The sequence below is a fragment of the Balaenoptera physalus genome (genome assembly GCF_965194825.1).
Source record: "Balaenoptera physalus genome assembly, chromosome: 13".
Lineage (NCBI taxonomy): Eukaryota > Metazoa > Chordata > Mammalia > Artiodactyla > Balaenopteridae > Balaenoptera > Balaenoptera physalus.
In genome coordinates this window covers 60,037,950-60,064,544 of record NC_138892.1, presented here as the reverse complement: position 1 = coordinate 60,064,544, position 26,595 = coordinate 60,037,950, and the positions used below count along the sequence as shown (strand labels likewise).

Genomic DNA, 26,595 nt, shown 5'->3' with positions numbered 1-26,595 from the left:
AAAAAGATTATGACCTTTGGGACTTTTTGAGGCTGGGGAGTGAGCAAGTTGCAGGAGGGCGGTGCACTGATTGGTACTGGGACATCTAGTGAGACAACCCAAAACAAACAAAAAGTGGGGGGAAGGGAAAAAGGAAGCAGGGGCAGGGAAGTCCAGATTGGGCTTTCCTTCTCTTAAGTCTCAGTATCTGCGGGGCTACTTAGGTGAATGACCTCAGGATACCCCCCAAGAGAGGAAATTTTTTTTGATTTGGCATCCTTAAGCCCCTCCCCCACACAATTCCTACGCACTTGGCAGGAAAGGCAAAGAATACTAAGAGGTCAAAATCAATATTGTCTTAGGGGCGGCAAAGGCAAAACTTGGCACTAGGGGCAGATGTGCCACGGCAACTAGGGCGTCCAACCGTGGCCTTGTTTGCAAAGTAGATGCAGATGAAGGGGCAGTCACTGAGTTACCCTTTGCCTGCGACCGCGCCTTTAGGACTTGAATCTTTCGGCGCTCGGCTACTCTCCCCTAGCTCTTCCTCCCTTGTCTCCCCAGCTTGTGGGCGCTCGGTGTTCAGCCACGCCGCCTGTCGCCTGGTAGTGGAGCCGGAAGTTGTTCGGGGGAGGGGGGACAGCCGTGCTGGGGGGGTTTATGGGGGGGGCCCGTCCCTCCTCAGGTGAAGCCGCTGATGGAGATGGAGCCGCCGCCGCCGCTGAGCGCCCGGGTCCCGCCTCCGGCCCGGTTGCGGCCGGCTCAGTGACCCCACTCCCCCCGCACTGGGCCGCCCGGGCCAGAGTGGGGGACCCCCGCCGCCCCGCCCCCTTCTCCCCCAATACCTTCCCCTCTCCCTCTCCCGCCCAGCCTGCGCGCGCGCGGAGCTGCCTCAGGTGAGTGAGGGGCGGGGTTTGGGCGAAGCGCGAGGGGCGGGGCCTCGGCCGCCGGGGGCGGGGCCTGAGGGGCTTGGGTGTGAAGGGAGGGGGACACGTGGGCGGGGGCGAGGCGGGAAGAGGGTCGCTGGGTGGGTTGCGGCCCAAGGGAGGAAGCTGGCATGGGGGGTTTGGCGCGAGACCACGGGATTGACGGGGACGTAGCAGGGACCTAGGCGTCCTAAAAGGGCGGGAGATGGGTCACGGCAGAGGACCGAGGACAGGCGGGAGCTGGTGTGCGCGAGGCTCCTTCGTGGGGTACAGCTGGGGTAGAACAGAAGGACAGGGCGGAGAAAGGCGAATTAGACTGGGTACCTGGGCAAAGAAGCGAGAGGCGGCGCGGGGTGGGGTGGGGGGAAGGTGTCTGTCAAGAAGGTTAGAGAGAAAGACATAGGCCTAAGTGGGAAGACTGGGAGGCAGTGAGCAGAGTGGGAGAAACATGTGGTAGAGAAGAAACTTAGGGTGGAGCGAAAAGTGCTGTCTGGGGTACTATGTAGGGTGAGAAGTCCAGGGAACCTGAGAAGCAAGGTTGGGAAGGAAGAGATTCATTGCGTAGGAGCCCTAAGGAAGAAACACAGAGGAAGCCCTGGGGCAGACCACCAGAGGGTACAACAGACTTGGGAAGCAGGTCTAAACTAAAACAGCCTTCCCTGTATCTCCTCACACAGCCCCATCCCCAGTTACTGTCTTCGCCCTTGTAGTTGTAGATTCTCACTGTTTGATTTCTATGCTTTTTTTTTTTTTTTTTTTAATTATGACTGGTCCTGTCTGGTGACAATGTTTAATGGGGAAGATTTGATGTATTACCAACCACACTGTGTCAAAGTTTGCACACCTTCTTTCACCTCAGTCCCTTCTCCTATAAGCAAAACTGTCTACTGTTGTGATTTATCCACCCCCACTTACATGTCTGATAGCTCCAGCTATACTCCAGTCTCCCCAGTCCGAGCCCTCAAAGCATCAGTGGTGAGCTTGGTATGGTTGTGACTTGCTCATAGGTCAGCTCTAGGCCTTCCGAAATCATGGCCAAGCAGCAGACTATTGAGGCCTGGCTGTTTCCCCTTAATGCTACTTGTTCACTTTGTCTGGGTGAAGGTACATGTCCATGTCCTTAGGAAGCAATAAAAGCAGGTGTCTGACTACCTAGAATATTTCCACTTAAGACCACTCAGATTCTGAGAACAAGACCAGATAAAAGGGCAAATCAGACACCCTTTGGGTGTAGCATCTTATTTGGTAGGGGTATGTGAAATGCCCAGCCGGGAATTCCTCATCTCCTCATGGGTCTGCCAGTAGGTCAGTGAATCTTGCTCTGTGGTGTGCGGGGGACTTCAGCCTTCCCCACTTACAGCCTAATTCAGAGAATCCAGACTGCTCCCTGGGTCATGAGAACCGTCAAAAGAGTGGCTCCTGAGATAAAAATAAAGTCTTTAAAGAAGAAAATAGCCTTACCATTGGGAAGCAGGAGAGGTCTCAGTGGAGCTTCTGGGGTGGGCCCCAGGATGGTGGGAGCTGCCCTCAATTTGGCAGCTTCAGAATTATATCTTGTCCTACTCAGTAGATGCTGATGTCTCAAGCACAAAACATAATGTTTTTGTTGCCCACTGAGTGCAGTTAGTTAGTTCAATTGTAGCTTCTGGGCAATCCCCTTACTCTCAGTAGGTTTGGAGGACTTGGCTCAGAAATAAGTCCTGACTTTTTTCCAGTGGAAAATGCAACTGAAAGTTTATTCCTTATTTCCTCTTAGTACATGCTTAGTACTTCCCAGCATGGGAGGAACATTATCCCACCTTTTATCCTACTTTCCCCACCCAACATCCACAAAGAAATTATTTCCTCCCAGACTGGCCATCTCTCTTCCCTCAACACACACACACACACAAAATAGTCAAGGAAAAATAAAAAGTTATTGTATTGACATGTATACACTGATGTGTATAAAATTGATGACTGATTAAAAAAAAAAAAGTTATTGTAGGGCAGGTATTTCTAGCCTCATTTCGCTCTGTAGGAACAAATAAGAGTGTGGAACCCTGTGGGTATAGACAATGCCACAGGCAGAGGGACTCCCTTTGTTGGTCTCTTGACCCTGCTGGAGAAAGCTCTGAATTCCAGGCTGTTTGATTTGCCTCCTTTTCTCAGAAGAGTTGGGGACTCTGTATTGGAAACAGAGACAGGTTCAAGGTCTTTCAGAGGAAAGCATCTAAGAAAGGGTAGTGCTGATATGAATGGCCTGGTCCCCCCCAAGGGTCATCGACCTTGCAGACTCTGCTGGAATACGTATGCTGGTCTAATCCTTGAGCCAAGGAGCCCTGTTCCTACATTAAAGAGATTTAGTGAGAGTCTAGGTTGGCTTTTTCCTCAGGCCCATAATCTCTGAAAACAGACATGGGAGGGAGAGGATTATTTCTCTTCCCATCCATAGACCTGTGTTTGTAGTTCAAGGACTTAAGTCACTAAGATGGAGACCCCAAAACTGTTCATTTCATCATCCAAGAAAGAAAGCAAGCAGAGGAGCCCCAGACCTTGCTATGGCAAGATTTGATTTTGTGCTGTAGTAGAAAGAAGCCCAGGCTGGTAACCTGGGTTCTATTTGTCCTACTTCTATCGCTAACCAGATGGGTGACTCTGGGCTGAGTTTAACTCTTCTGTTAAAAACCAAGAGATTGGAGATCATCTCTCAACTCCATTCTAGCTCCAAGATTCCCCAGGTCCTGGAGCACCCCTGCCCCAGGCCCTCCAAATGAACAGAGGCTTACTAAATTGGATTGTCAGAGCAAGATTCGTTGTCAGCAGAGGAGCCTGAAAACATCTTCCTGGCCCAAACAACAGTGAGCTCTTTTGGTCACCATGCATTAGGGACTTCTGGCCAGGACTGCCACCAAAGGCAATTGTTTCTGTCTCTTCCACCTTTTTGCCACCCTACCCCAATCAGAATAGTTAATTGAGACTTCCATGTCATTTCAAACTTCACTTGAGATAGTAAACCCTGTTTTGGGCATCTTTGGCTTCAAAACTTATTATTATAAAACTCAAATTGAACTGCCCTGCTCTACTTTACCCACCCCTGCCAAAAGGTACAGCTGAACAGCAGTGACCTTGTGGAGCCTTTCTATAAACATAGGGCTTATATACTCAAGGGTATACCCAAAAGCCCCAGAAAGTATCATCTCATGTGCATCACACCTGGTGATTTAAACTGTTTAGTTTGGCCCTTTCCTTAGTTCTGAAATGAGACATGGGAGGGGTGAGATTGTTCCTCCTCCCACCCATAAACCTTAGCCTTCTCTCTCTTCCGCAGTCTACGTGGGGAGGCCAGGGAAGCACAAAGAACAAGAGAAAAGATGCATCCAACTGAGAGCTAAAAGGAGACAATGAGGTGATATTTTCCCACTGCCCAGGTGTTGTGTTTCCAGCTCTTACCCCTTCTTATTTTAGAGACTGGCCATTCCTAGGGTGACCTGAGAATTCATCCGCCCCACACTGCTCCCCAAGCACTTGGATAATGAAGCTGAGCTGTCCTCGTCTGTGTTATAAGTAAACAGGTCACTATCTACAGCCTGGTGAAAATGAGTCAGATCTTTCTGCTGTAAATACAGACACATAAGCTGAGAAAAGGTTGGTGGGTTTCCTTCAGAGAGCACTAGGTTGACCCTAAAGATCACTTCAGAGCTGCAAATCGCTCAATGTCTAGGTCTGGTTCCTGGAAAGCGGCGTGTAGTCAGGTTGCAGACAATACCTAATTCCACCTCTTCTCTCAACCCTTTACCCTTTCCCCCTCCCCAGTTATTCAAAGTCCTGATAGAGAGCAGAGCCAGCTTTGTGATTCCAACATGTTTTTTGCTGAGGTTTCATTCAGTTCAGGAAGGCACAGACAGGAGAGGATGATGCTTGGGTTTGGTCCACTTCTAGTACCTGCACTGCTCAATCCCAGGCAGGTGGGAAGATCTGTCTTGTTCATAATCACTGGGCAAATATCATATGATATTGCTTATGTGTGGAATCTAAAAAAAGCTACAAATGGACTTATCTACAAAACAGAAAAAGAGTTACAGACGTAGAAAATAAACTTATCGTTACCGGGGGAGGGGGGTAAGGGAGGGGAGGGATAAATTGGAAGATTGGGATTGACACATACACACTACTATATATAAAATAGATGACTAATAAGGACCTACTGTATAGCACAGGGAACTCTACTCAATACTCTGTAATGGCCTATATGGGAAAAAAATCTAAAAAAGAGTGGATATATGTATATGTATAACTGATCCACTTTGCTGTACACCTGAAACTAACACAACATTGTAAATCAACTATACCCCAGTAAAAATTTTTTTTAAAAATCACTGGACTCCACCTCAGATCCCAGATCCTAAGAGAGACCAGAGAAAAAAGTCTCCCCTCCTCCCTATTGCAGCCAAAAGGATGGCCTGGATCCTTGGCCCTCTCTCCACTTTCACCCTCTTTCCCAACGACATCCTCCTCACTACCTTTCTACCCACTAAGCCACATGGACTGTGTTTTAAATTCCAGTCTTGGAGTTTCACTGGATCAAACAGGATTCTCTGGAGGATTTGAAGAGCTTTAATTACTTGTGATGTCCATATTCTTTCAGGCTTTCAGAGCCACTTCACAGAGAAAACTTGACTTTCTGATATTTTTTTCACCAATAGTTAGAGCTGTGGGAACGTTTTTGTGGAGATGGGGAGATGAGGGTGGTAACTGATGCCTAACCTTGGAAGTCAGACCTTGGATTGGTCTCACCTGCTGCTTCTCAGGAAGTGTGGTGGGAAATCTTCTGTCTGGAAGGGATACCCATTCCTGCCCATTTCTGTTTAAATGCGATATCATGTTGATGGAAGAAAGCCAGGGCCATGGAGGATTCTTATTATGGTGCCAGGTGCATTCAAAAGAACAGGGAAGAAAGTCTTTGTCTCAGGTTACAATGACCAACCTTTCCTCCCTCCTCATAAAAATACTTCCTTTTGAATTGGGAGGCTGGCTGTTTCTAGTTGCTTTGTATTCAGCTCACTGAACTGAATTTACAGTACATATGTGCCTACGTCCATCACTGAATGGTGTCTATGTTGATATAAAGCCAGTTTCCTTTTGAGATCTTTGAACCAAACCTGTCTTGTGTCACTAGCTTCTCCCTCTTTATGCCTCCTCCCGCTGTGGTGTGTCTCCAGTTGGCACTGCCTAATTTGACCCAGTTCCTCTAAGGAGACACTAAGATCTGCCTGGCAGGCCAGGCAGGGGAGAAGGTGCTTTGAGGGGCAGGGAGTGGGAAGGTGGAGAGGGATATGCTGCCTGAAGACTTGAGCAAACAGTGAAGTACATCTCCTGATGTGCTCCTGGCTCTCGGAATACCAGGATCGGGAAGAGCAGAATCTCAGTCCGGTCTCACTCCCAGGGCTACCAACTTGGCATTTAGACCAGTTGGAGACAGCTAAAGACTGATTTTTCCCAAGATGTGTCATGGAGCACCTGTTAAGAAAAATTAAGAAGCAGAAGAGCTCAGTTCCTCAGTTTCTAGGAACAAAGTCCAACTCAGAAAACAACTCCTTCAGACCCTTCTCGAAATTGTTTTGGGGCCATTTGGGCAGGTGTCCAAGAATGAGATGCACTTCCTGAGCCAGTACTCAGCATAGCTGAATGCTATGCTTCAACAATTCTGCCCACCTAGTGCTTGTCTAGCTCCCCGTTCATACACACACATGCGCGCGCGCACACACACACACACACACACACACACACAATCGCATTAGGATATTTCTCCCCATAGAGCCTGCTCAATTTGTTCTTACTTTTTTTTTTAAATAAATAAATAAATTTATTTATTTATTTTTGGCTGCGTTGGGTCTTCGTTGCTGCGCGCAGGCTTTCTCTAGTTGCAGTGACCGGGAGCTACTCTTCGTTGCGGTGCGTGGGCTTCTCATCGTGGTGGCTTCTCTTGTTGTGGAGCACAGGCTCTAGGCGCATAGGCTTCAGTAGTTGGGGCACACGGGCTCAGTAGTTGTGGCTCGCGGGTTCTAGAGCGCAGGCTCTGTAGTTGTGGTTCACGGGCTTAGTTGCTCCGCGGCATGTGGGATCTTCCCATACCAGGGATCAAACCCATGTCCCCTGCATTGGCAGGTGGATTCTTAACCACTGTGCCACCAGGGAAGTCCCTGCTCTTACTTTTTAAGTAACAAACCCCACTCCCACGGGGATCATACCAAAGGAAAAGATGTTAGAACCAGGGAAAAGCAAGAAGATCCACGAAGGCCTTGAGTACCCTGGCTTTTGAAAGGAAGCACACCTCAGAGAGGCAGGAGACTTGGGTTCTTTTCCTTGTTCCAGGCTCAGTATGAGCCCTGAGACAAGTCACTTAGCTGCTCTGAACCTCAGTTTCTCCAAGCAGAAAATGGGGAAAAACCTACTCACTCTTGCTTCTCCTGCATTGGGGGGTGGGGGATGTGTGTGAGGGAAGTCACATGTGGCATCTTGAGCTCTGCAAAATCCCAAAGGGCAATTATGGAGCTAATGATTCGGAAATGAAAGGGACCCCATGAGTACCAGACCGCGTTCCCTCGTATTTCCACCTCTGACCACCGCAAATTCTATGGCTAGTTCCAGAGGGTATGAGTTCACTAACCACTGTGGACTTGGGCTCTTCTCATCATTGCTCCTAAGGGAACCTTCAAGGAACCGCTTCTTATTGTGGCTTGGTCTAGCAGTCTGGTCCCAAAGCTCAGTCCATCCCGGGGAGGATGTCAAGAAAAGAGGAGTTGAAAATAAACTTGGAGAATTTTTTCTTCCACACCCAGGCGTCCTAGGTGAGACTAGAAATCTCTCTAATGAAATCTAGGGAGAGCTGCTTTGCAAAGTGAAGGAGAGCCCGTGTGTCAGGCTTTCTCATGAGACTTTTTAGAGTATGATGTCTCCCAGCACTAGACAAGAATGACTTGGAGTGTGGTGGGAGGGAGACAGGGTGATAGACACTTTTCCCCTGTGTGCCCTCCAGAGCCCCCATCCCCACCTCTATCAATATAGTATTACCAGCAAACCAGATTTCCATCCATCTGCCTCAGTGAGATCCTTCAAAGAGACCAAGAATCTGGGTGGCAGCTCAGGCTGTTCCCTTGCCCCACTCTAGCTTCCCAAAATCTGCCCCTGGGGTATTTATTTTTCATGAGATGACTGGTGAAAGCAATTTTGGATGTATGTAAATTTCCACCAAATAGAATTTTTTTTTTCTCCTCCCACAGGCTCCTGGGATAATTCATTGCAACAAATTATCACTTTTAATTATCCTCAGTTCTTGATTGTTTAATACTCTACTGCCAATTACTGTTTGCCTTCCCTCAAATAGACTAACCCGCATTTTAAATTCAGGTTCCCACCCCAACTCCCCTTTTAAAAAAATAAACATAGCAAAGTAATCGACAAGAAGTAAGGGGGGAAACACTTAAAGGTTTAATTTGACTGTTACACCTTCAGTAGAGGATTCCTCTCTGAACTTGAGGTGGGCTGCTCTCCTTTATCTTCTACTTTCCTGTCCCCCTCCCTCCTTCCACCCAAAAAAGTATCCCTTGAACGACCGCATCTAGCTTCTTCCTCCTATTACTACCCCATCCTTAACAAGGTTTAGAGCCTCTATGGGGTTGTTTCTTTGCCTCATGAGAGCTGAACTGTAACCTGTCTCCTTTCCTACACCATCAGCTCCACTTACAGGGAGAGGGTCTACTCTCCAAACAACACAATCAGGGACCAGTGTAGAATAAGACAGTGTTTCCACCCGAGAGACTGGGGAAGCCTGCAGAAGTTGGGGGTTGGCGGAGACCCTGGGGTTTGTAAGTCAGGGTACATCGTCTTTCTCTCCGGGACAAAGTATGAGGTTTTGCTTCTTTAGGATAGGGTCAGAGCACACTTAAGTGATCCTTTAGGGTTCTTGCTAACTCCAGAATGTCAGAGAGAAACCTACTCCCTTTCCAGATCTGGCTTCTAATAGTAGTTGTTTTCTCTTCCAGCAGAATCTCTCTAAGATGGACATAGAAGACAGCAATGGCCGCTCCTATATGTCTGGTATGCCCTCTTGTGCATTCTGTTTGTAAGGGGCTGGGAGCAGATGCTCTCCTGTGGAGCAGAGTGGAGAGCCTTCAGCCTAGCACGGGACCTCTGAGTGCCCTGGTCACAGAGCTGTCACTCACTCTTGGTGGTGTGCATTTATTTTGGTCATTTTACATTCCCTAAAAAGTGATTCTCTCCCCAGACATCTTGGAGGATAGGAGTAGGAGAAGGAAATAGGAGGGGAATATGAGTGGAGACTATTAGAGAGAGGACTGATTTGAAACAAAGAGACAGAAGGAAGATAAGATTCCTTCTTCTGTGCTCTGAGGTCACCAGCTAAACATGACATCCTGTCCCAGCCAGGTAGAGAGCAGAGTCAGGTTTCAAACCTCAGAGGCCTGCAGGGGCCAGGTGGGTATGTAAAAGAGTGAACTGGCTTTGGATAACGAGCAGAAGAGAATGATGGGGACTGTCCTGGACTGGAGAGCACATGTCCTACCTCAAGGAGCAGGAGCTCTGCAGAGTCCAGCAGGCATCGCCCTGTGGGAATGCGTATCCAGTATGGCCCAAACTTCTAGCTTTTCAAAAGAAATCAGAAATCAGGATTTTATATGAAATGTCTCCATTTAAAAATAGTAACTCCATATTTAAAAAAATGTTCCATGGGGCAAGAAGCCAAATTTATCTATCGTCTGAATTCAGCCAGTGGGCCAAGAGCTTACACCTTTGAAGGAGAGGTAGAGAGCCCAATTCTCCCCCAATCCTTTCCGTGATCATAACGTCGTAGCTTTTTATACCTGCCAAATACTCTTATTGAGGCAGAAGAGATCACTGCTTGTAGTACGGGTGGCTTTTAGGGATATGAAAGTAATCAGGATCCTCTTAGAGTTTCACAAGATGAAAAGAAATGAGGAACTTCATCCGGCTCTCTCTGAGGGTGTAGGAAAGGGCCTAAGACAGAGTTTGTCTCTACGATGGAAGGAATCATTTTTTGGACCATTAGAATGTTAGGGCAGGAAATGATTGTAAGAGGTAAGGGAAGCCAGAATTGGGTTTTGAGGTGATGCGTATCCCCATCAGTAATCCAGGCACCATTGTAGAAATGACCTACAGTTTATTTTTTTACCTTAAAGTGGGACCAATGGAGGAATTATGGGCATGCGCTAAGGGAGATAGCAAGATGGGTCAGACACACATATGAGAGTCATTGACAACACCTGCATAATGTCAAGGTAAGAAGTTGACTCTGACCCCTTTCTCATTTAAGGAGGGAAGGCATTGGAATGGGTACAGGCATTTGATACCTGTTACATGCTGGACAGAGTGACAGGGATCAAGTGGACTGATTTAGTTGAAAGAGACTTTATTGGAACTAAAGTCATGGCCTTTCTGAGGAACCAGCCAATCCTCCTACCTCCTGCTCAGTTAAGCCTATTCAGAAAACCACTATTGAGGAACACCTGTTCTCAGGACCCTGCGTTGGTGCTGGGGAACACTCAGATGGAGAAGTCCCTGCCCTAAGGCAGGCAAATGAGAGGCTAGGAAGCTGGCTGGGGAAATCCCATGGAGCTCTTTTCAGTCCTATCTCTGGAGAATGTTGAGTATTAGAGGAAAACTTCTGAGGGTGTTGGCTTCACTGTGCTATGAAACCAAGCTTTTCCCTGCTTTCAGCAGGGTGGCACTTCCTAGATAAGAAGAGTCCTCTGCACAGGATGGTTTTTGAATGAAAGTGGAGGCCAGAAACCCCTCATCTGTGTTCTGAGAATTCTAGATGTCAGCAGCTACTGCACCTTAGAGAGGCACAGGGGAAAATCAAGGCAGGGTTAACATTAGCACTGAAAAGCAGCCCCTGCAGGACTGGGCGTGGCTGAGACAGTTCACGGGAGGGCTGCCTGAGTGCCCGTCGCTGACGCTTCTCTCCCGGACTGATGTGGAAGCAGGGGGAAAGGCTGCAGTGTACACCCCTCCTAAAGTGCGCGGCGGCCCCCTCACGGTCATCACCGCTCTTCCACCTCCACACCTGGGGGCCTTCACTTGCCTGGCCAGTTGATGAAGGGGTATCTCTCCTGTTCTTCGAAGAGATTTTCCCACCGCACAGAACCTATTTCAGAAAATCCACCTTTTCTTCCCCTATCTCTTTCTAAAGGTGCAGATCATTCCCTCCTGGGGAAGAGAGGGAAGAAAGGAGGAATCCATTAATTTACCACACAGGTGCTCTCCCCACCCCCATTCCCTATCTTTCAAGGGAAACTGAGTTGCTCAAACGCAGCTCGTGCAATTAACTGACTGAGCAGTGCTTGTCCCAAGTTTTCTGGGACTGTGAAATGTTTAAGGGAACCTTGGCAGAAAGGGATCCAGGGGTAGACAGCCCAAAGTTTCACGGCCCCTCCCACCCCCAAATTCTTGGAATCAGAAAATCTAGTCTTCCAAAGTAGGTCAGCACGTCAGTGAGCAGCTCCTCTGGAAGGGAAGGGAGCAGAGGCCTTGTCTTGATAGAGGGCGGATTCAGCCAGGGCTGTCGGCTGCTGGGGCCCCAGGGGCACAGGAGGGGAGGGGAGGTGGGGAGACTATACCAGTACTTTGCCTGGAATCTGAAAGGGCTCAGGGCCACAGAGCAACACGAGCCTGAGATCAGACTGTGCAGGGCCCTCCGGCTGCTGGGAAGGGGGAGGCTGTCAGTCCCCAGATCTGGAGAGCGACCTCCCTCCTGGAGGAGGAAGGAAAGGAGGGATACGGAGAGCCTGAGTTCTGTGGGGGAGGGGCTCTCTGCCGATCTGAGAGCCTTGAAGCTGCCCGCTGTCCTGGGCCCCATGACCTCTGAGGCCTTGGCTTCCCCAGCTGGCAGAGGATTGGGCCTTCCCTGGGGGCCCCCCTTTCTCCCCCAACCCTGTGGGCCCATCCATCTCTCTCTCTCTTGCACACACTCTTGTCTCTCTCAGGCATTTGTTGTGCAGTTCCTCTTTGTCTGCTGGGCACGAGGGCAACGGCATCTGCCTCCCTCCCTGTGGACCCCCCCCAACCCCAGCCCTTCACTGGCTTGAGGAAGGGATGCTGTAGCCTAGCCCCCGTCACCACATACACATTCTCTCCAGCCCCCTCCCCAGGCACATCCAAGCTGTGCTGCTCCTGCTTTCTCCCTCTCTCTCTCCCTCTCTCTCTCTCTCTCTCCCTCTCTCCCTCTCTCTCTCCCTCTCTCCCTCTCTCCCTCCCTCTCTCCCTCTCTCCCTCTCTCTCTCCCTCTCTCCCTCTCTCCCTCTCTCCCTCTCTCTCTCTCTGTCTCACACACACACACACACACACACACACACACACACACACACACAGACACACGCTCACACACACACCCTGGGCTGAGCTCTTGCTGGCTGCAGCCGTGGGCCCCTGCTCACCGTGCCGCTGCCGCTGCCTGCGAAATGACGGCGGTTCCCCTCACTTCCAGGAATCCACGCTTCCTGGAAGGTGAGTGGCTGGGCTCACCCCTGCCTGCCACCGAGACGCAGACATGCACACACCACCCGCACTCCCTTGCCGTTTCCAAGGCGGCGGCCGCGTTCGCACCCCAGGGTCTCACCGGCAAGGGAAGGATAATGTAAGTTCAGGCAGAAGGTGGCTAGTGGAGGGGGGAAGGGGGGTGCTGGGGCTAGGGAGCCAATTCAGTAACAACTCCCAAGCCTGAGGAGAGGGAGAGGATGGGGGCTGTGTGTGTAGCAGGGGAGGGGGCGTTCCTCCTTACACTTGCGGAGGATGGGAAATGGTGTTTGGTGTTGCTAAGCAAAGGCTGCGACTTGGACAGTGGGAGCTTATGGTGACATCTTGATTAGGCCTTGGGGACAGATGTAGAGCTGCCTGGGGTGAAATGCCAATGCCGAGACAGGCTGGGGTGGGAATGGGCAATAGAAAGAATCGAGGTAAAGAGGAGCCCTGGCAGCAGATGCCTCAGCCTGGAACTGAGATCCCAGGGGCTTCAGCCTCCTCCCCACAATAGAGCTGGGGATGGGCGTCTTTCTTTGCTCCTGACCCCACTCTTCCCTGCTAGCAGTCTAGCATCCTGCCCCCTGGAACCCATGGTCAAGAAGAGGAAGGCGGTTAGGATGAGGTCCCTTGCAGAGAAGTGTGGAGGCTCTCGGACCTCACGGCTCTTCCCTAGGTGGCCACTCTTTGAAGGGATGGAGGAAGGGCAGCAGGAGCGGAGGGCTGGACCCCCTCAACGTGGGAAACACATTTAGCTGGTGGGACGCTGCTCTGGTTCCTTTCTCTCCCTCCTGCTTTTATGCCCTTTGCCCACCTCCTGGTTCCTCTGATGTGAACCTCATGATTTGGCTTTGCCCTCTGGGGGTTCAGCCAATCTGTGATGACTTTGACCAAGAAAATTTCTCTGAGACCTGAGAGCAGCCCTAATTCTTGGCTTTGACAGTCTGGGATTTCTTGGGAGTCCCAGGCATTTGAAATTCCCTCACTGGGGTTTCTGGGGCTGAGAGAGGAACTGCTGAACTTCCTAAATCTGACTCCAGTTCTCTTCACCTTCCAGCTAAAACTCAAAATCCCTAGAGCCCCAAAAGACTTTCTGACCCCTGAAATGGATTTATTTTATGTATTAGCCCCATAAAAGTAGACTTGAGCCTGTTTTGCCTCTTACCTTTATCCTAGGGAAGGCAACGGCATCAAAGAGCCCGTTGAACTACTGGTGTGACTCTGGCGGTAACTGCTCTTCCTCCTGTTCCCAGGCCTTAAGAGGGAGAGCCACAAAGGGTGTTTTTCCCTTAGTGTCCCTAGATATCCCTTTAAGGATATTTTCCCCATATATCAAGCCCCAGGCCCCAAGAGGCAGCCTCAGCCTGGTAGGCTGGGACCAGCAATGGATTTCCAGCAAGCTCACTCATCCTTTTAGGGTCAAGGACTCAGCGCCAGGGCCCAGAGCCCTGTTCTTCCCCCATTACTAACATCCAGTGATTTAGGACAAGTCAGCACTAACATTTGAAAAGGAATGAGAAGATAACCTTTCAGCCCTTCTAACCTTAGCAAACACTACTCTTAGTTGAAAGGACATATTTTAAAACTGGGTCTGAGTCTACAAGTCTCAACCCACAACTCTGAGATGCTCACTTCACGATATGTGTGTGGTCCTGATATGGGGCAACTTTTTTTAGATAACCATGGCTCATCTAAAGAACCCCAGCTGGGGAACCTCAGTTTCAAGCCATAAGGCTTCTTCGATAGGTAGTGAACAAATTTCCTCAGGCTTTGATGGGATAGAGTGGGGGAAATGGGACTTTTAGTAGAGGATATGAATGGGAAATGGTCCCAAAGTCCTGAGTGGTTGTTTTCTTCCCACTGACCAAAGCTGGAGAGGGATCCCTCAGGAGGGTGTGTTCCGGATTTCTTGCCTCAGGCCCAAGACTCCAACCATTTTATAATGGAATCTTTATTTTGTGAAAGTAAGTATGTGCATAGCTGGGAAATTGGGTAAAATACTAATAGGTGGACTTTAGGGATGAATTTTAGGGTTTGTCTCTCTCTCTCTCTCTGTCTGTCTTCCATATTTAGGCCTGTGTGCACACATCTATGCATGTTCATGTTAGCAGATAATGTTGAAGGCTATGACTATGTTTCTCCCAATAGGTATGTTCTCTTTATGTGTATCTGCATATGTGGTATGTGTCCGTGTCTGTGTGTGTTTATCTACATGTGTTTTATTTCACCTGTATATTTGTGCAGAGGATTGTGGGGAGGAGGGATTTTTTTTAAAGATATGATTCGTATCTTCAGGTGTGTTATCTGATTTTTAAAAACATATGACACTCTTAAAAAACATTTTTACAAAGCAATTTGTGACCAAGTTAAAATGAATATATTGAGAATAAACTGATTATTTCACTGTCAAGGGAACATCAAGTAGTAAATATGTGATTGGAATCATATCAGATGGAGGCTTTCTAGAGTAGCCACATTTTTGCTGATTTTAGAAAGTCGAATGGGCCCAGCTCTTCCCTACTGAAACAGTGACTCCCAGTTAGCTATACAGGTGATGGTTAAGGCATGGGTACTTACTGTTTGTGATCAGATTGGGGTTCCACCACTACTTGACCTTAGACAAGTAACATAGCCTTTTTTGTGCTTCAGTTTCCTCATCTGTAAAATTAAGATAATATTGGCACCTACTTCACAGAGTTGTTGTGAAGATTAAATGAGATGATTCATTTAAAGTGCATAGAACAATTCCTGGCATGTAGTAAGTACTCAATTAATGTTAGCTGCTATTGTGAATTCCCTGGCGGTTCTGTGGTTAAGACTCCGTGCTTCCAATGCAGGGGGTGTGGGTTCGATCCCTGGTCAGGGAACCAAGATCCCACATGCCGTGCGGTGTGGCCATAAAATAAAAAAAAAATTTTTTTAATTAAAATGTTAGCTGCTATTATTATGATTACTATCATTATCATTAGATTCAGGGACAATTTCAGCTGCCCTTCCTGCAGATCCCGAACCTGGTGTAAGGGGCTCCGGAGAGGAACAGTAGGGAAGAACGTCTGTCCTGAACCACCTCCCTCCTGAGGCCCCCATTTTCCTCTCCACCCCGGCCCGCCCAGCCCCAGCCCTGCTTCCTGTGGACGTCAGGCAATGATGCTCTTCCCCTCAGGCCTAGATGAAGGTAGGGTGGGCAAGGCGCAGCCATTGAGCTCGTGGAAGTCAGCACCGGGCACCCAGGCTGGCGAGGGCACAAGGTGTGGTGCCAGGCATACAACACTGCCTTGTACATGGCTACGAGATAAACGTTTGTGAAACTTAACTGAACTTTGAAGAGATTAGGCAATGGACAGTAAATGGCTCGCGCTGCAACTTCACCTCCCCTCTTGTTCTCTCCTCCAAGGTAGCGGGGACTCATCTCTGGAGAAGGAATTCCTCGGGGCCCCAGTGGGGCCCTCAGTGAGCAGCCCCAACAGCCAGCACTCTTCTCCCAGCCGCTCACTCAGTGGTAAGTGCAGCCTCCTGCCCTCCCTGGCGTTAGGTGCCCTCAGTTCGCCTTCCATGGCAGCCATTTCCCCATCGCTGCCCTCCTCTGGTTTCCGGCTCAGAGTCTCTAACAGGACTCAGGAGCTCAGTCTGGGGTTTCCCTGACTTCTGAGAGGAGAGTGAATGGTCACTGCCTAGTGACTAGGGTGGAATTAAAAGAGGCACGGGTGGGATTAAGGTAAAGGCTCCAAAGAGAAATTCTGGAGCTGGAGAAATGAGTAGATAGAAATGGTCGTGAGCTGGAGTTAGGAAATAGAGATGAGAAGGATCCCCCCATCACCACCCCCTGGTCTCCTGCCAGACAGGGTCCCCATGACTGCCCCTCCTCAGCTGGCCCTGGATCTGTGACATTCTCTAAATGGTTGGAATAGCCAGGAATGTAGGTCAGAGCTAGAGCCAAAGCTCTCTCCTCCATGGCTCCTCCCTCCTCCATCCCCCTCTCCAGATTTTTACGGAGGGGAGTAGAGGTGTTTGGTCCTATGGGGCAGGAGGATAGTGTGAGCCATTTCTGTCTTCCAGCTTTGCTCTTTCTTAAGCCCGCCGTCTTGGTCTTCCTAGGACCATTTTCCCGCCACTGTTACTTGCTGGCTTCCTGCCCAGGGCCAAGCCAGACATCTTTCCTAATGACAAGAGAGTGGAGAAAAAAGCTCCCTTTAGTCTCCTCCTCTCCCCAGTAACTGAAGACATCCCATGTACCCCAACTTTTTTTCTCTTGAAACCTATTTGCCTGGTGGTTGGAATAGGAGGAAAAGGTTGTTTCAGGTCCCAGCAGGACCCCATATCACCACCCAGGATACTTAGGGGATTAGCTTCTTTCTTTCATTTTTTAAAAAATTTATTTATTTATTTATTTTGGCTGCGTTAGGTCTTTGTTGCTGCACGCGGGCTTTCTCTAGTTGTGGTGAGCAGGGGCCACTCTTCACTGCGGTGTGCGGGCTTCTCACTGCGGTGGCTTCTCTTGTTGCGGAGCACGGGCTCTAGGCGCAAGGGCTTCAGTGGTTGTGGCTCACGGCCTCTAGAGCGCAGGCTCAGTAGTTGTGGCGCACGGGCTTAGTTGCTCCATGGCATGTGGGATCTTCCTGGACCAGGGCTCGAATCCGTGTCCCCTGCACTGGCAGGCGGATTCTTAACCACTGCACCACCAGGGAAGTCCCGAATTGGCTCATTTTATTTTATTTTATTTTATTTATTTATTTTTGTCTGTGTTGGGTCTTCATTGCTGCACGCGGGCTTTCTCTAGTTGCGGCGGGCGGGGGCTACTCTTTATTGCGATGTGGGGGCTTCTCATAGTGGTGGCTTCTCTTGTTGCAGAGCATTGGCTCTAGGCACGCAGGCTCAGTAGTTGTGGCTCCTGGGCTCTAGAGCGCAGGCTCAGTAGTTGTGGCTCACGGGCTTAGTCGCTCTGCGGCACGTGGGATCTTCCCGGACCAGGGCTCAAATCCGTGTCCCCTGCATTGGCAGGCGGATTCTTAACCGCTGCGCCACCAGGCAAGTCCCGGATTGGCTTCTTTTAAAGCCTCAATGTCTCAGGGCTTGGAGACAGCCTTTCCGACTTTAGGAGGGCCTTTCTGGCCCACAAGCAGGTTCCGCACTTTGCCTGTCTGTATCCTAAACACCCTCCCACCCTCCAGCCAACTCCATCAAGGTGGAGATGTACAGCGATGAGGAGTCGAGCAGACTGCTCGGGCCGGATGAGCGGCTCCTGGAAAAGGACGACAGTGTGATCGTGGAAGACTCGTTGTCGGAGCCCCTGGGCTACTGTGATGGAAGCGGGCCAGAGCCTCACTCCCCCGGTGGCATCCGGCTGCCCAATGGCAAGCTCAAATGTGATGTCTGTGGCATGGTCTGCATCGGACCCAACGTGCTCATGGTGCACAAGCGTAGCCACACGGGTGAGTACAGCAGGTGCCCCGAGGCAGAGGCCGTGCTGCGAGGCTATGCCGCAGTGGGGTAGCCTCAGGAAGGGAAGGGTCTCTCCCAGCACCATTTCTAGCTGATGAAAAAAAGTCTGGGGATGAAATTCGGACTCCCTCAACACCTGTACTTCCTGGCACTTTCCTCAGCTGTTGTTACGAAGGAAAGCTGGTATTTGTCTCAGGAGGTGACAGAGGGGAAGGTGTGGTAGCCTCAAGAAGGGTCCTATAGTCCAACGGGTATTGTTTGGGCCCTTCTGTCTCATGATTCTTTTTTTTTTTTTGGCCGTGCTGCGAGGCATGTGGGATCTTAGTTCCCTGACCAGGGATCGAACCTTTGCTCCCTGCAGTGGAAGCGCCGAGTCTTAACAACTGGACCGCCGGGGAAGTCCCTGTCTCATGATTTTTTTTTTTAAAAAAAAGGAACACAGAAGCCTCTTCCCAGCTTTCTTGGGCTTTGGGCTTCGGACTTCTGGGGCAGAGTGGGCCCTGCGGGGCTCAGTTCTTAACAACAGTCTTTGGCCCAGAGTTCCAGGTCTGGCGCCCTTCCCCCTGCCACACACCTCTAGTCTACATCTCAGGGTGAGACTGTTCCCAAGGGGTCCTTATAAAGCAGGATTTGTGTGTGTGGCACAGCCCTGCCTCTCAGAAATGTGTTCTGAGCACCTTCCTTCCCCCGGGTGGGGTGAAGCAGAGCGTGAGCGACTAGTTTTAACCTTCACAGTTCCTCACACCCGGTCGTCTGGGCTCTGTCTTCCACTCGCAGGAGAAAGGCCCTTCCACTGCAACCAGTGCGGTGCCTCCTTCACCCAGAAGGGCAACCTGCTGCGCCACATCAAGCTGCACTCTGGGGAGAAGCCCTTCAAGTGTCCCTTCTGCAACTACGCCTGCCGCCGGCGTGATGCGCTCACTGGCCACCTCCGCACACACTCGGGTAGGTGACCTGTCCGGGACACCCAGCAAATAGAGCTCAGCCACTTCTCTTGTACTGGGGGAGTTACAGTGTCTGCCACTGAGGAGGGCAGAGCACTCACAGAGCAGGGCAGCAGGCCCCATGGGGGATTTGGGGCTCTTTGATGGGGTATTTTACATCTGCCATCCTCTGTAATAGGGAGCAAGAAGGAGCCTGGGTGATGTTGTTGGCTCTCAACAGTCACCCTCCCTGACTTGGTTTTTATTTATTTATTTATTTATTTATTTATTTATTTATTTGGCTGCACCAGGTCTTAGCTGCAGCACTCGGGATCTTCATTGCCGCATGCAGGATCTTTAGTTGCGGCATGCAGACTCTTAGTTGCAGCATGCGGGATCTAGTTCCCTGACCAGGGATTGAACCCAGGCCCCCCTGCGTTGGGAGCGCGGAGTCTTAACCACTGGACCACCAGGGAAGTCCCCCGACTTGGGTTTTAAAGTTCACGCTGATGCCAGAACCCTCTGGGCCCCGTCACCCCCCACTGCTGAGCACCAGGGAAACCCCTCCTTCTACTCCCGTGTGCCCCAGGCCCCACACCTGTCACCATCTGCATCTCCCCACTCTGTCTGGTCTCCCCTTGACTTCCTGCTGGTTTCTGAAAATTTCCGTGGGCCTCCCAAACTGGAAGAAAGGAAGCCTAGGAAAAGAGTATCCCATTTCTGTTTCCCATCCCAAGAGGTTGTCACCTTCCCAGAGGCAACAGCAAACCCAGAGGGTGCCTGGAGGTCAGTGTTTGGAACAGTGCCAGGGAACTGGACTAACCAGGTTTCCTAGCCCCAGCCAAGGTGGGTTGAGTCGACGTCTTTCTGAATCAGCTAGACGGATAGCACTTTTGAAGCATTTTGCTGAGTTTTAAGCTTTTGGCTTGGACTTGGGAAGAGGCCAGGAGCTGAGCTGGCAGGAAGGAGGGAGCTCAAGATTGGGAAAAGGAAGGAAGAAGGGCAGAGGGGAAAGAATTAGTAGGGTCTGTCCTTGGAAACCTTCCTTGCTGTTTTTCTCTTCCCTTAAACTCTCCTAGGCCAGGATTAAAAGGGACAGAGCAATCACCTCACCACCCTCTACTTCTCCCAGCCACCTACCTTGTTCTAGATTCTCTCACTTTGGAGCTGGGACCTCTTTATCGCTATGTATGTGGAGAACCAGGGAGAAAGATCATTATTGATTCATGCTTTATAATCTACAGAGCATTTCACGTGTGTCTCCTCGCTCATGTGATCTTCATAACGATTCCAAGGTAGATGTTATTATCACAGAGCTCTTGTGCAGCCTCGCTGGAATCCCGTTAAGGGCAGGTGCCAGAGAGTTGTGCTCCTTTTCTGAGGAGAAGGGGTGGCTCCCCCTGCTGGTTTGGGACAAGGATGGCTTGGCCCCCTAGAATTCCTACCAAAACAGCAGGGCCAGCTGGGTGGATATTGGATGCTGCTCTGTAGGAGATTATTAGGGACAGAAGCGGACACATAAACTGTTGGATCCCATCTCTGTGAGATGTTTTCTGTCACAGCCCACACTATAGGAAAAAAGGAGTTCCTCCCCTAGATGTTAGATCATTTCCCCAAGAGTCTTGGATGGATGAGGACCACGGCATTCATCTCATCCCCCAAACACTCGGATTTACAGTGCCAGAGCAAAATGGCAGTAGATTGATTGAGACTCGGCCCAGTTTAGGCGTTGGGGGATGGGTAGTAATTACCAGCCTCCTGGAGATACCTTCTCCTGAGTCCCTGCTCAATAGTAGCAAGATACTTTCACAAATATCATCTCTCAAGTTTTTAAAGGAAGTGTTGATCTCAGTTTTTCCAACCTTTTTTTCTTGAGTGGAAACAAAATCTTTATAACCTGTTCTTTATTTTTTAAAACAAGACCCCCAAAGTTGGTGTTCTCTTCCTTTTATTCTTCGCCTTTACTTTCCTCTTGTTCTTTTCTTTTTTTCTCTTCTCAGAATTTCTCTATCAGTGATGGTTTTTCTAGGGCTCTCTTGGTATCTCAGTGTAGAAAGAAAGAAAAATGAGTAGTAAAACCAGGCCAGGTATGGAGGTAAGAGTACAAGTAAAGGTCAGTGAAAACTGCCCCTCCCCACATTGGCAGATCTAAGGGCTCTTGTTTCTCTCACTCCAGCCCACCAATTTCCTCCAAACTGAAACAGATAGTTCGTAAGCAAAAAATCCCCTTGTCTGATAAACAGCACTTATACCCGCCTGCCACATGGAAAGGTTAAACCACAGTCTGGGCCCCAGACTCTGAGATCCTGGGGTGGGGCCAGCCTGCCTGCCAGGGATGACCCCCTACAAAGTCCCTGGGTCCTCCCTTCCTTTGAACAACAATTTGGCCATCTTGAGGCCCACCAACAGTCCAAAGCTATGTGCCCTGGGTCCCCTCTCTCCTCCCATAGCTGCCCGTTGTCCCTCTTCTCCAAGGTTTGGTCGTCTGTCCGTGCTTGCAGCTGAAGTTGGGGAAAGGAAGACAAGCAGAAGAACTCGACTGAGCAACGTCCCTTCCTCCTCACGCCCGTGCACATTTGCTCCTGGGCGATTTTGCAGAGCCAGGGCACAGGGAGAAGTAACTCCAGTGCTTTCTCTTCTCTCTCCTACACAGTCTCCTCTCCCACGGTGGGCAAGCCCTACAAGTGTAACTACTGCGGCCGGAGCTACAAACAGCAGGGCACCCTGGAGGAGCACAAGGAGCGGTGCCACAACTACCTACAGAGTCTCAGCACTGAAGCCCAAGCTCTGGCTGGCCAGTCAGGTGAGCCTGCAGGTAGGACCATCGGGGAGTTGAGAACAAGGCCGGAGGGAGTGCAGGACAAGGGCAATCCCAGCACCTACCCCCACAAAGGGATGGGGTCTATGGAACAGGGACAGTTACCCCAGTAAATGTGCCGAGCACCGCAGTTGGTGCAGAGCCCTGTGGTGGGTACTGCAGGGAGATCCAGAGGTAGGGGAGGATTTGATCTATGTCCTCAGTCTAATGGGAGAGAGAGAGTACAAGGAAGTATACAATCAAGGGCCACATGTATTTAATTGTCCCCAAATTATCAGAAATGTGCTGTGGTGAGGCCAGGAGCTGAGCTGGCAGGAAGCCAGACTGCTACCCCTACTCAGCTGCTCCTACCTGTTCCCACCTCCCTCCCACTAGGTGATGAGATACGGGACCTGGAGATGGTGCCAGACTCCATGCTGCACTCATCCTCTGAGAGGCCAACTTTCATCGATCGTCTGGCCAACAGCCTCACCAAACGCAAGCGTTCCACTCCCCAGAAGTTTGTAGGTAAGAGTCCAGTTGGAGAGGAGACATCAGCTTTAAGCCACAGCTCATCTAAATCTGAGCACTGGTAGCCATTAGACCAACTGGGTCTGGAGATTCGCTTGGGGGAAAGAAAGCGGTCTGGCGGTCTTTGGTGCTCAGAATCTATCCCCAGAACAGGAGGGGAGTGGAGAGGGAGAGCGTCCCTCGTGATGGTGGAAGAGGGGTCAGAGTTGAGGGTTCTCCAGGTGGTTGGTTGTAAGAGGAGGGGGTCAGGGGCTCAGGCTCTTCCAATTTTTGAAAATAGTAAGTACTTCAGTCTACAGGGGCTGAGTGAAGGACCCTTAGAGTCAGAGAGAAGAGGTGTGTATGGGGTCCCCCGACCTGGCCCTGGTCGTTAGCTCTCTAAGGACCTGGAGCTTTATAGAGAGCAACGAAAGAAGTATTCAAGACCAGTGGGCTGGGACTGAGTCCTTCCCTAAGATTATAGCCCAGAGTCAGGGAGAAGCCCCACACAGGACCTGACCTTGAGGGAAGTAAATGAGGGGTGGTGAATAATGTTACAGCCATCCCCAGGGGAAAGAAAATGAAGAAGTAATCCTGGGGGAGCTTAGGAATTATCCGAAGCCAGCCCTGCTGAGACCCTCCTCTCCACAGGCGAAAAGCAGATGCGCTTCAGCCTCTCGGACCTCCCCTATGATGTGAACTCGGGTGGCTATGAGAAGGATGTGGAGTTGGTGGCACACCACGGCCTGGAGCCTGGCTTTGGAGGTTCTCTGGCCTTTGTGGGGGCAGAACATCTGCGTCCCCTCCGCCTTCCACCTACCAACTGCATCTCAGAACTCACGCCCGTCATCAGCTCTGTCTACACTCAGATGCAGCCCCTCCCTGGTCGACTGGAGCTTCCAGGGTCCCGAGAAGCAGGTGAGGGACCCGAGGATCTAGCTGATGGAGGTCCCCTCCTCTACCGGGCCCGAGGCCCCCTGACTGACCCTGGGGCGTCCCCCAGCAATGGCTGCCAGGACTCCACAGATACAGAGAGCAACCACGAAGATCGGGTTGGGGCGGTGGTTTCCCTCCCTCAGGGTCCCCCACCCCAGCCTCCTCCCACCATTGTGGTGGGCCGGCCCAGTCCTGCCTACGCCAAAGAGGACCCCAAGCCACAGGAGGGGTTACTGCGGGGCACCCCAGGCCCCTCCAAGGAAGTGCTTCGGGTGGTGGGCGAGAGCGGTGAGCCGGTGAAGGCCTTCAAGTGTGAGCACTGCCGCATCCTCTTCCTGGACCATGTCATGTTCACTATCCACATGGGCTGCCATGGCTTCAGAGACCCTTTCGAGTGCAACATCTGTGGCTACCACAGCCAGGACCGGTACGAGTTCTCTTCCCACATCGTCCGGGGGGAGCACAAGGTGGGCTAGCGACCTAGCGTCCCCCCTCGGTCCACCACTCCACTGCCCTACCTACAGGAGTCTAGCCCTGTCCCCATCACGTCCCAAGGAGTTGGGTTGTGTAGCCCCGCTACTGGCTACCTGACTTCACACTTGACCCTGACCCCTCCTCACCTGTGCTCCTCCTCTCCCCTGACTGATCTAAGCATTGTGATGAAACAGGTCTTTTGCTTATGTTTCTCCTTTTTCTCCTCTCCTCTCATCCCACCATACTCACTGAGTTATTTATTAATATAATTTGTTGAGTTTTCTTTTTCTCTTTTTTTTTAACTTATATCAGTCACTTACCACACCCCACTTCCTGCCCACAGTCCCCTTCTGCTTTAGGCCTAATTTTTCTCTTTGATCCAGCTTTCTCCAACGGCCCCAGGGGTAGGAAGCTCCTCTTAGTGCTAAGAGACCTTGAGCTTCTTGATTTAAGTCCTCATCTTTTACATTATCTGATTCTTCAGTTTTGATGCTGATAGCTCCCTCTGGACCTACCTTAGCTCTGTGGCATTATATCTCCTCTCTGGGACCCTTCAACCTGGTACTCCATACCTCTTGTGCCCTCTCACTTTAGGCAGCTTGCACTACTCCTGATCGAATGAAGAAATCCCTCATTTGGAAGGAGGAGAGGCCGAAGAAATTCTCCCCAGGCACCATGGGACTGAGGGTCCTTTTGACATCCCCCTAGTAATACGAGTTCCCCAAAGCCCACATTCAGGATCTGCCTCTAGGATGTGATATCTCTCTCTTCTCTCCTCGAACTGCCCGTCTACTCCGTGGTGGTTTTTCTCTCCTTGGAGTGCCCCAATTTTATATTCTCAGGGGCCAAGGCTAGGTCAGCAGTCCTCTGTCTCTGACACGTTTGGAGCCACAGGTGCCTAAATGGGAACCAGGGAAGGGAATGGGTCAAAATTCTTCTCTTTCTCTCCCACCTCTCAAGCTTCTTCACTCTAGTGACCTTCCTGGGCTCTCAGGGGCTCCTGTGGTCCCTGTCCTATGAGAAACTGGTGAGTTGCTGCCTGATAACAAGGGGGTACCCTCAGCCCCCCGCGTCACGCTGCCTTCTTCTTCTCCCCCTAGCAGGATTCACCCTCTCATTCCCGGGCTCCTGGGCCCTGTTCTTAGGATCAGTGGCAGGGAGAAAAGGCTGTCTCTTTTCTCTCTCCTAATTTTCAGTATAACCAAAAATTATCCCAGGATGAGCAAGGGCATGTGCCCCTCTCCCCATTCCACTCTTGTCCCAGCAAGAATGGGATGGGCATAACGGAACTGGGGGGGTCATCCTTTACTGCCCCCTCTACACTCAGCTCCCAGATGTAGGGCAGGAGGGGGCACTCTCCTGGCTACTGCAGAGACCCCTGGCTATTTGGGTAACCTAGTTAGTGAGAAGGGGGCAGGAGGAGATACAGCTCCACTGCAACTGGAGATCTCTTTCTACAAGAGTTCCCTGCCCAAGGCCACAGCCATCCCATTCTCTGCTTCCTTGAGATTCAAACCAAAGCCTGTTTTTCTATATTTAAAGATAAAAAAAGTAAAAACCAAACACAACACCTCACAAGTTGTAACACTTGGTCCTTCTCTCTCTCTCTCTCTCTCTCTCTCTCTCTCTCTCTCTCTCTCTCCCCCCTTTTCTCTTCCCTTCCATCTTTCTTTCCACATGTCCTTTCCTTATTGGCTCTTTTGCCTCCTACTTTTCTCACTCCCTATCAGGGATAATTTAGGGGGATGGTAAAAGGTTGGCTAAGGAACAGACCCTGGGATTGGGGCTCTAAGGGCTCTAAGAGAGTCTACCTTACCCTATTATGGGAAGGGAGACCCTAAAAAACTTCTCTTCTTCCTCCTTTTCTCCCCCACTATGTGGTCTCCCCAAGAGAACCAGATTGTCAAGGAGGGGCACTGTATGTTGACTGTTCCTCCTTGACAATTTAGCAATAAACAGATGCTGCCAAGGGCAGAGGATCGGGGAGTCATCTGGGAGGAGAGTGGTCTCTGGAGAAGGGGAGAGTCTTCTTGAGAACACCCCAGGGAACTGGCTCCTTGTTTCAGAATGGCAGCAGAGCTGACATTAATATCTGGGGTTCCCCTCAACTGTTCTGGTTATTGAGCCCCTTCCTGTTAGACCTGCCCTCACCATCTCTTCTGCTGCTGTGTATTTGGTGATACCTCATAAGGACTAGTCCCTTCTGGGGTATCAGAGCCTTAGGGTGCCCTGTCCCCTCCCCCAGTCAGTTTTGGCACCTGTAACCTCCTGGAACATGAAAGACTATGCTCTGAGGCCATACTCTGAGCCCATGAGAGCAGAGACTGGAAGGGCAAGACCAGGTGCTAAGGAGGGGAGAGAAGGGCACTCTGTCTCTCTCCAGACCATCACTGCACTTTAACCAGGGTCTTAGGTACAAAATCCTACTTTCTAGAGCCTTCCAGCTCTGGAACCTCAAACATCCTCATGTTCTTTCCCAGCAACCTTTTGCATAAAAAAAATAGTAAAGAAAAAGAAAAAAAATACATTGAAACCCACATGGAGAAAAGAGGTGTTTTCCTTTTATATTGATATTTAAAATCAACACCACACAAAAAAATTTCTAAATAGACACTTTTCCAGACCTTTGTTTTTTCGTGTCAGTGTCCAAGCTGCAGATGGGATTTTGTAATACTTCCGGCAGCTTCTTTCCTTGTGTACATAATATATATATAATATATATTTTTAATCAGAAGTTATGAAGAACAAAAAGAAAAAAAAAAATAAAACACAGAAGCAAGTGCAATACCACCTCTCTTCTCTCTCTCCCAGGGTTTCATGTGTAGCCTATGCTTGGTGTCTCCTTGGACCTTACCCCTTCACCTCCTCCTCTTCCTCTGGTTCCCCCTTCCCCCACCTTTTTTTTTAAAGAGTTTTTCTCCTTTCTCAAGGGGAGTTAAACTAGCTTTTGAGACTTATTGCAAAGCATTTTGTATATGTAATATATTGTAAGTAAATATTTGTGTAACGGAGATATACTACTGTAAGTTTTGTACTGTACTGGCTGAAGGTCTGTTATAAATAAACATGAGTAATTTAA

The 26,595-nt window shown here is 50.1% G+C and overlaps 1 protein-coding gene across 17 annotated transcripts; it reads left to right on the top strand.

Moving 5' to 3' along the window:
* Positions 1–69: 69 nt before the first annotated feature.
* Positions 70–26,595, top strand: IKZF4 (IKAROS family zinc finger 4). Of its 17 annotated transcripts, none has more exons than XM_082421798.1 (10): positions 70–872; positions 4,213–4,290; positions 8,930–8,981; positions 14,308–14,401; positions 15,832–15,936; positions 17,606–17,866; positions 18,654–18,821; positions 21,453–21,614; positions 21,993–22,124; positions 22,758–26,595. In XM_082421798.1, exons 3-10 carry the CDS (start codon positions 8,961–8,963, stop codon positions 23,516–23,518), a joined length of 1,704 nt encoding a protein of 567 aa, XP_082277924.1. In that variant the 5' UTR covers positions 70–872; positions 4,213–4,290; positions 8,930–8,960; the 3' UTR covers positions 23,519–26,595. The 17 variants fall into 17 exon arrangements, with proteins under 17 accessions (XP_082277924.1, XP_082277920.1, XP_082277922.1 ...); XM_082421794.1 differs by lacking the exon at positions 14,308–14,401 and adding an exon at positions 10,100–10,198; XM_082421796.1 differs by having other exon boundaries at positions 8,165–8,981; positions 21,453–21,602.

Excerpts from the sequence above, each read along its gene's own strand:
- IKZF4 (XM_082421797.1), top strand. The coding sequence starts at position 12,380 with ATGACGGCGGTTCCCCTCACTTCCAGGAATCCACGCTTCCTGGAAGGT. Across the intron at positions 14,402-15,831 it reads GGAATCTTTATTTTGTGAAA|GTAGCGGGGACTCATCTCTG; the intron begins GTAAGTATGTGC and ends CTCTCCTCCAAG. Across the intron at positions 21,603-21,992 it reads AGCTCTGGCTGGCCAGTCAG|GTGATGAGATACGGGACCTG; the intron begins GTGAGCCTGCAG and ends CCCTCCCACTAG.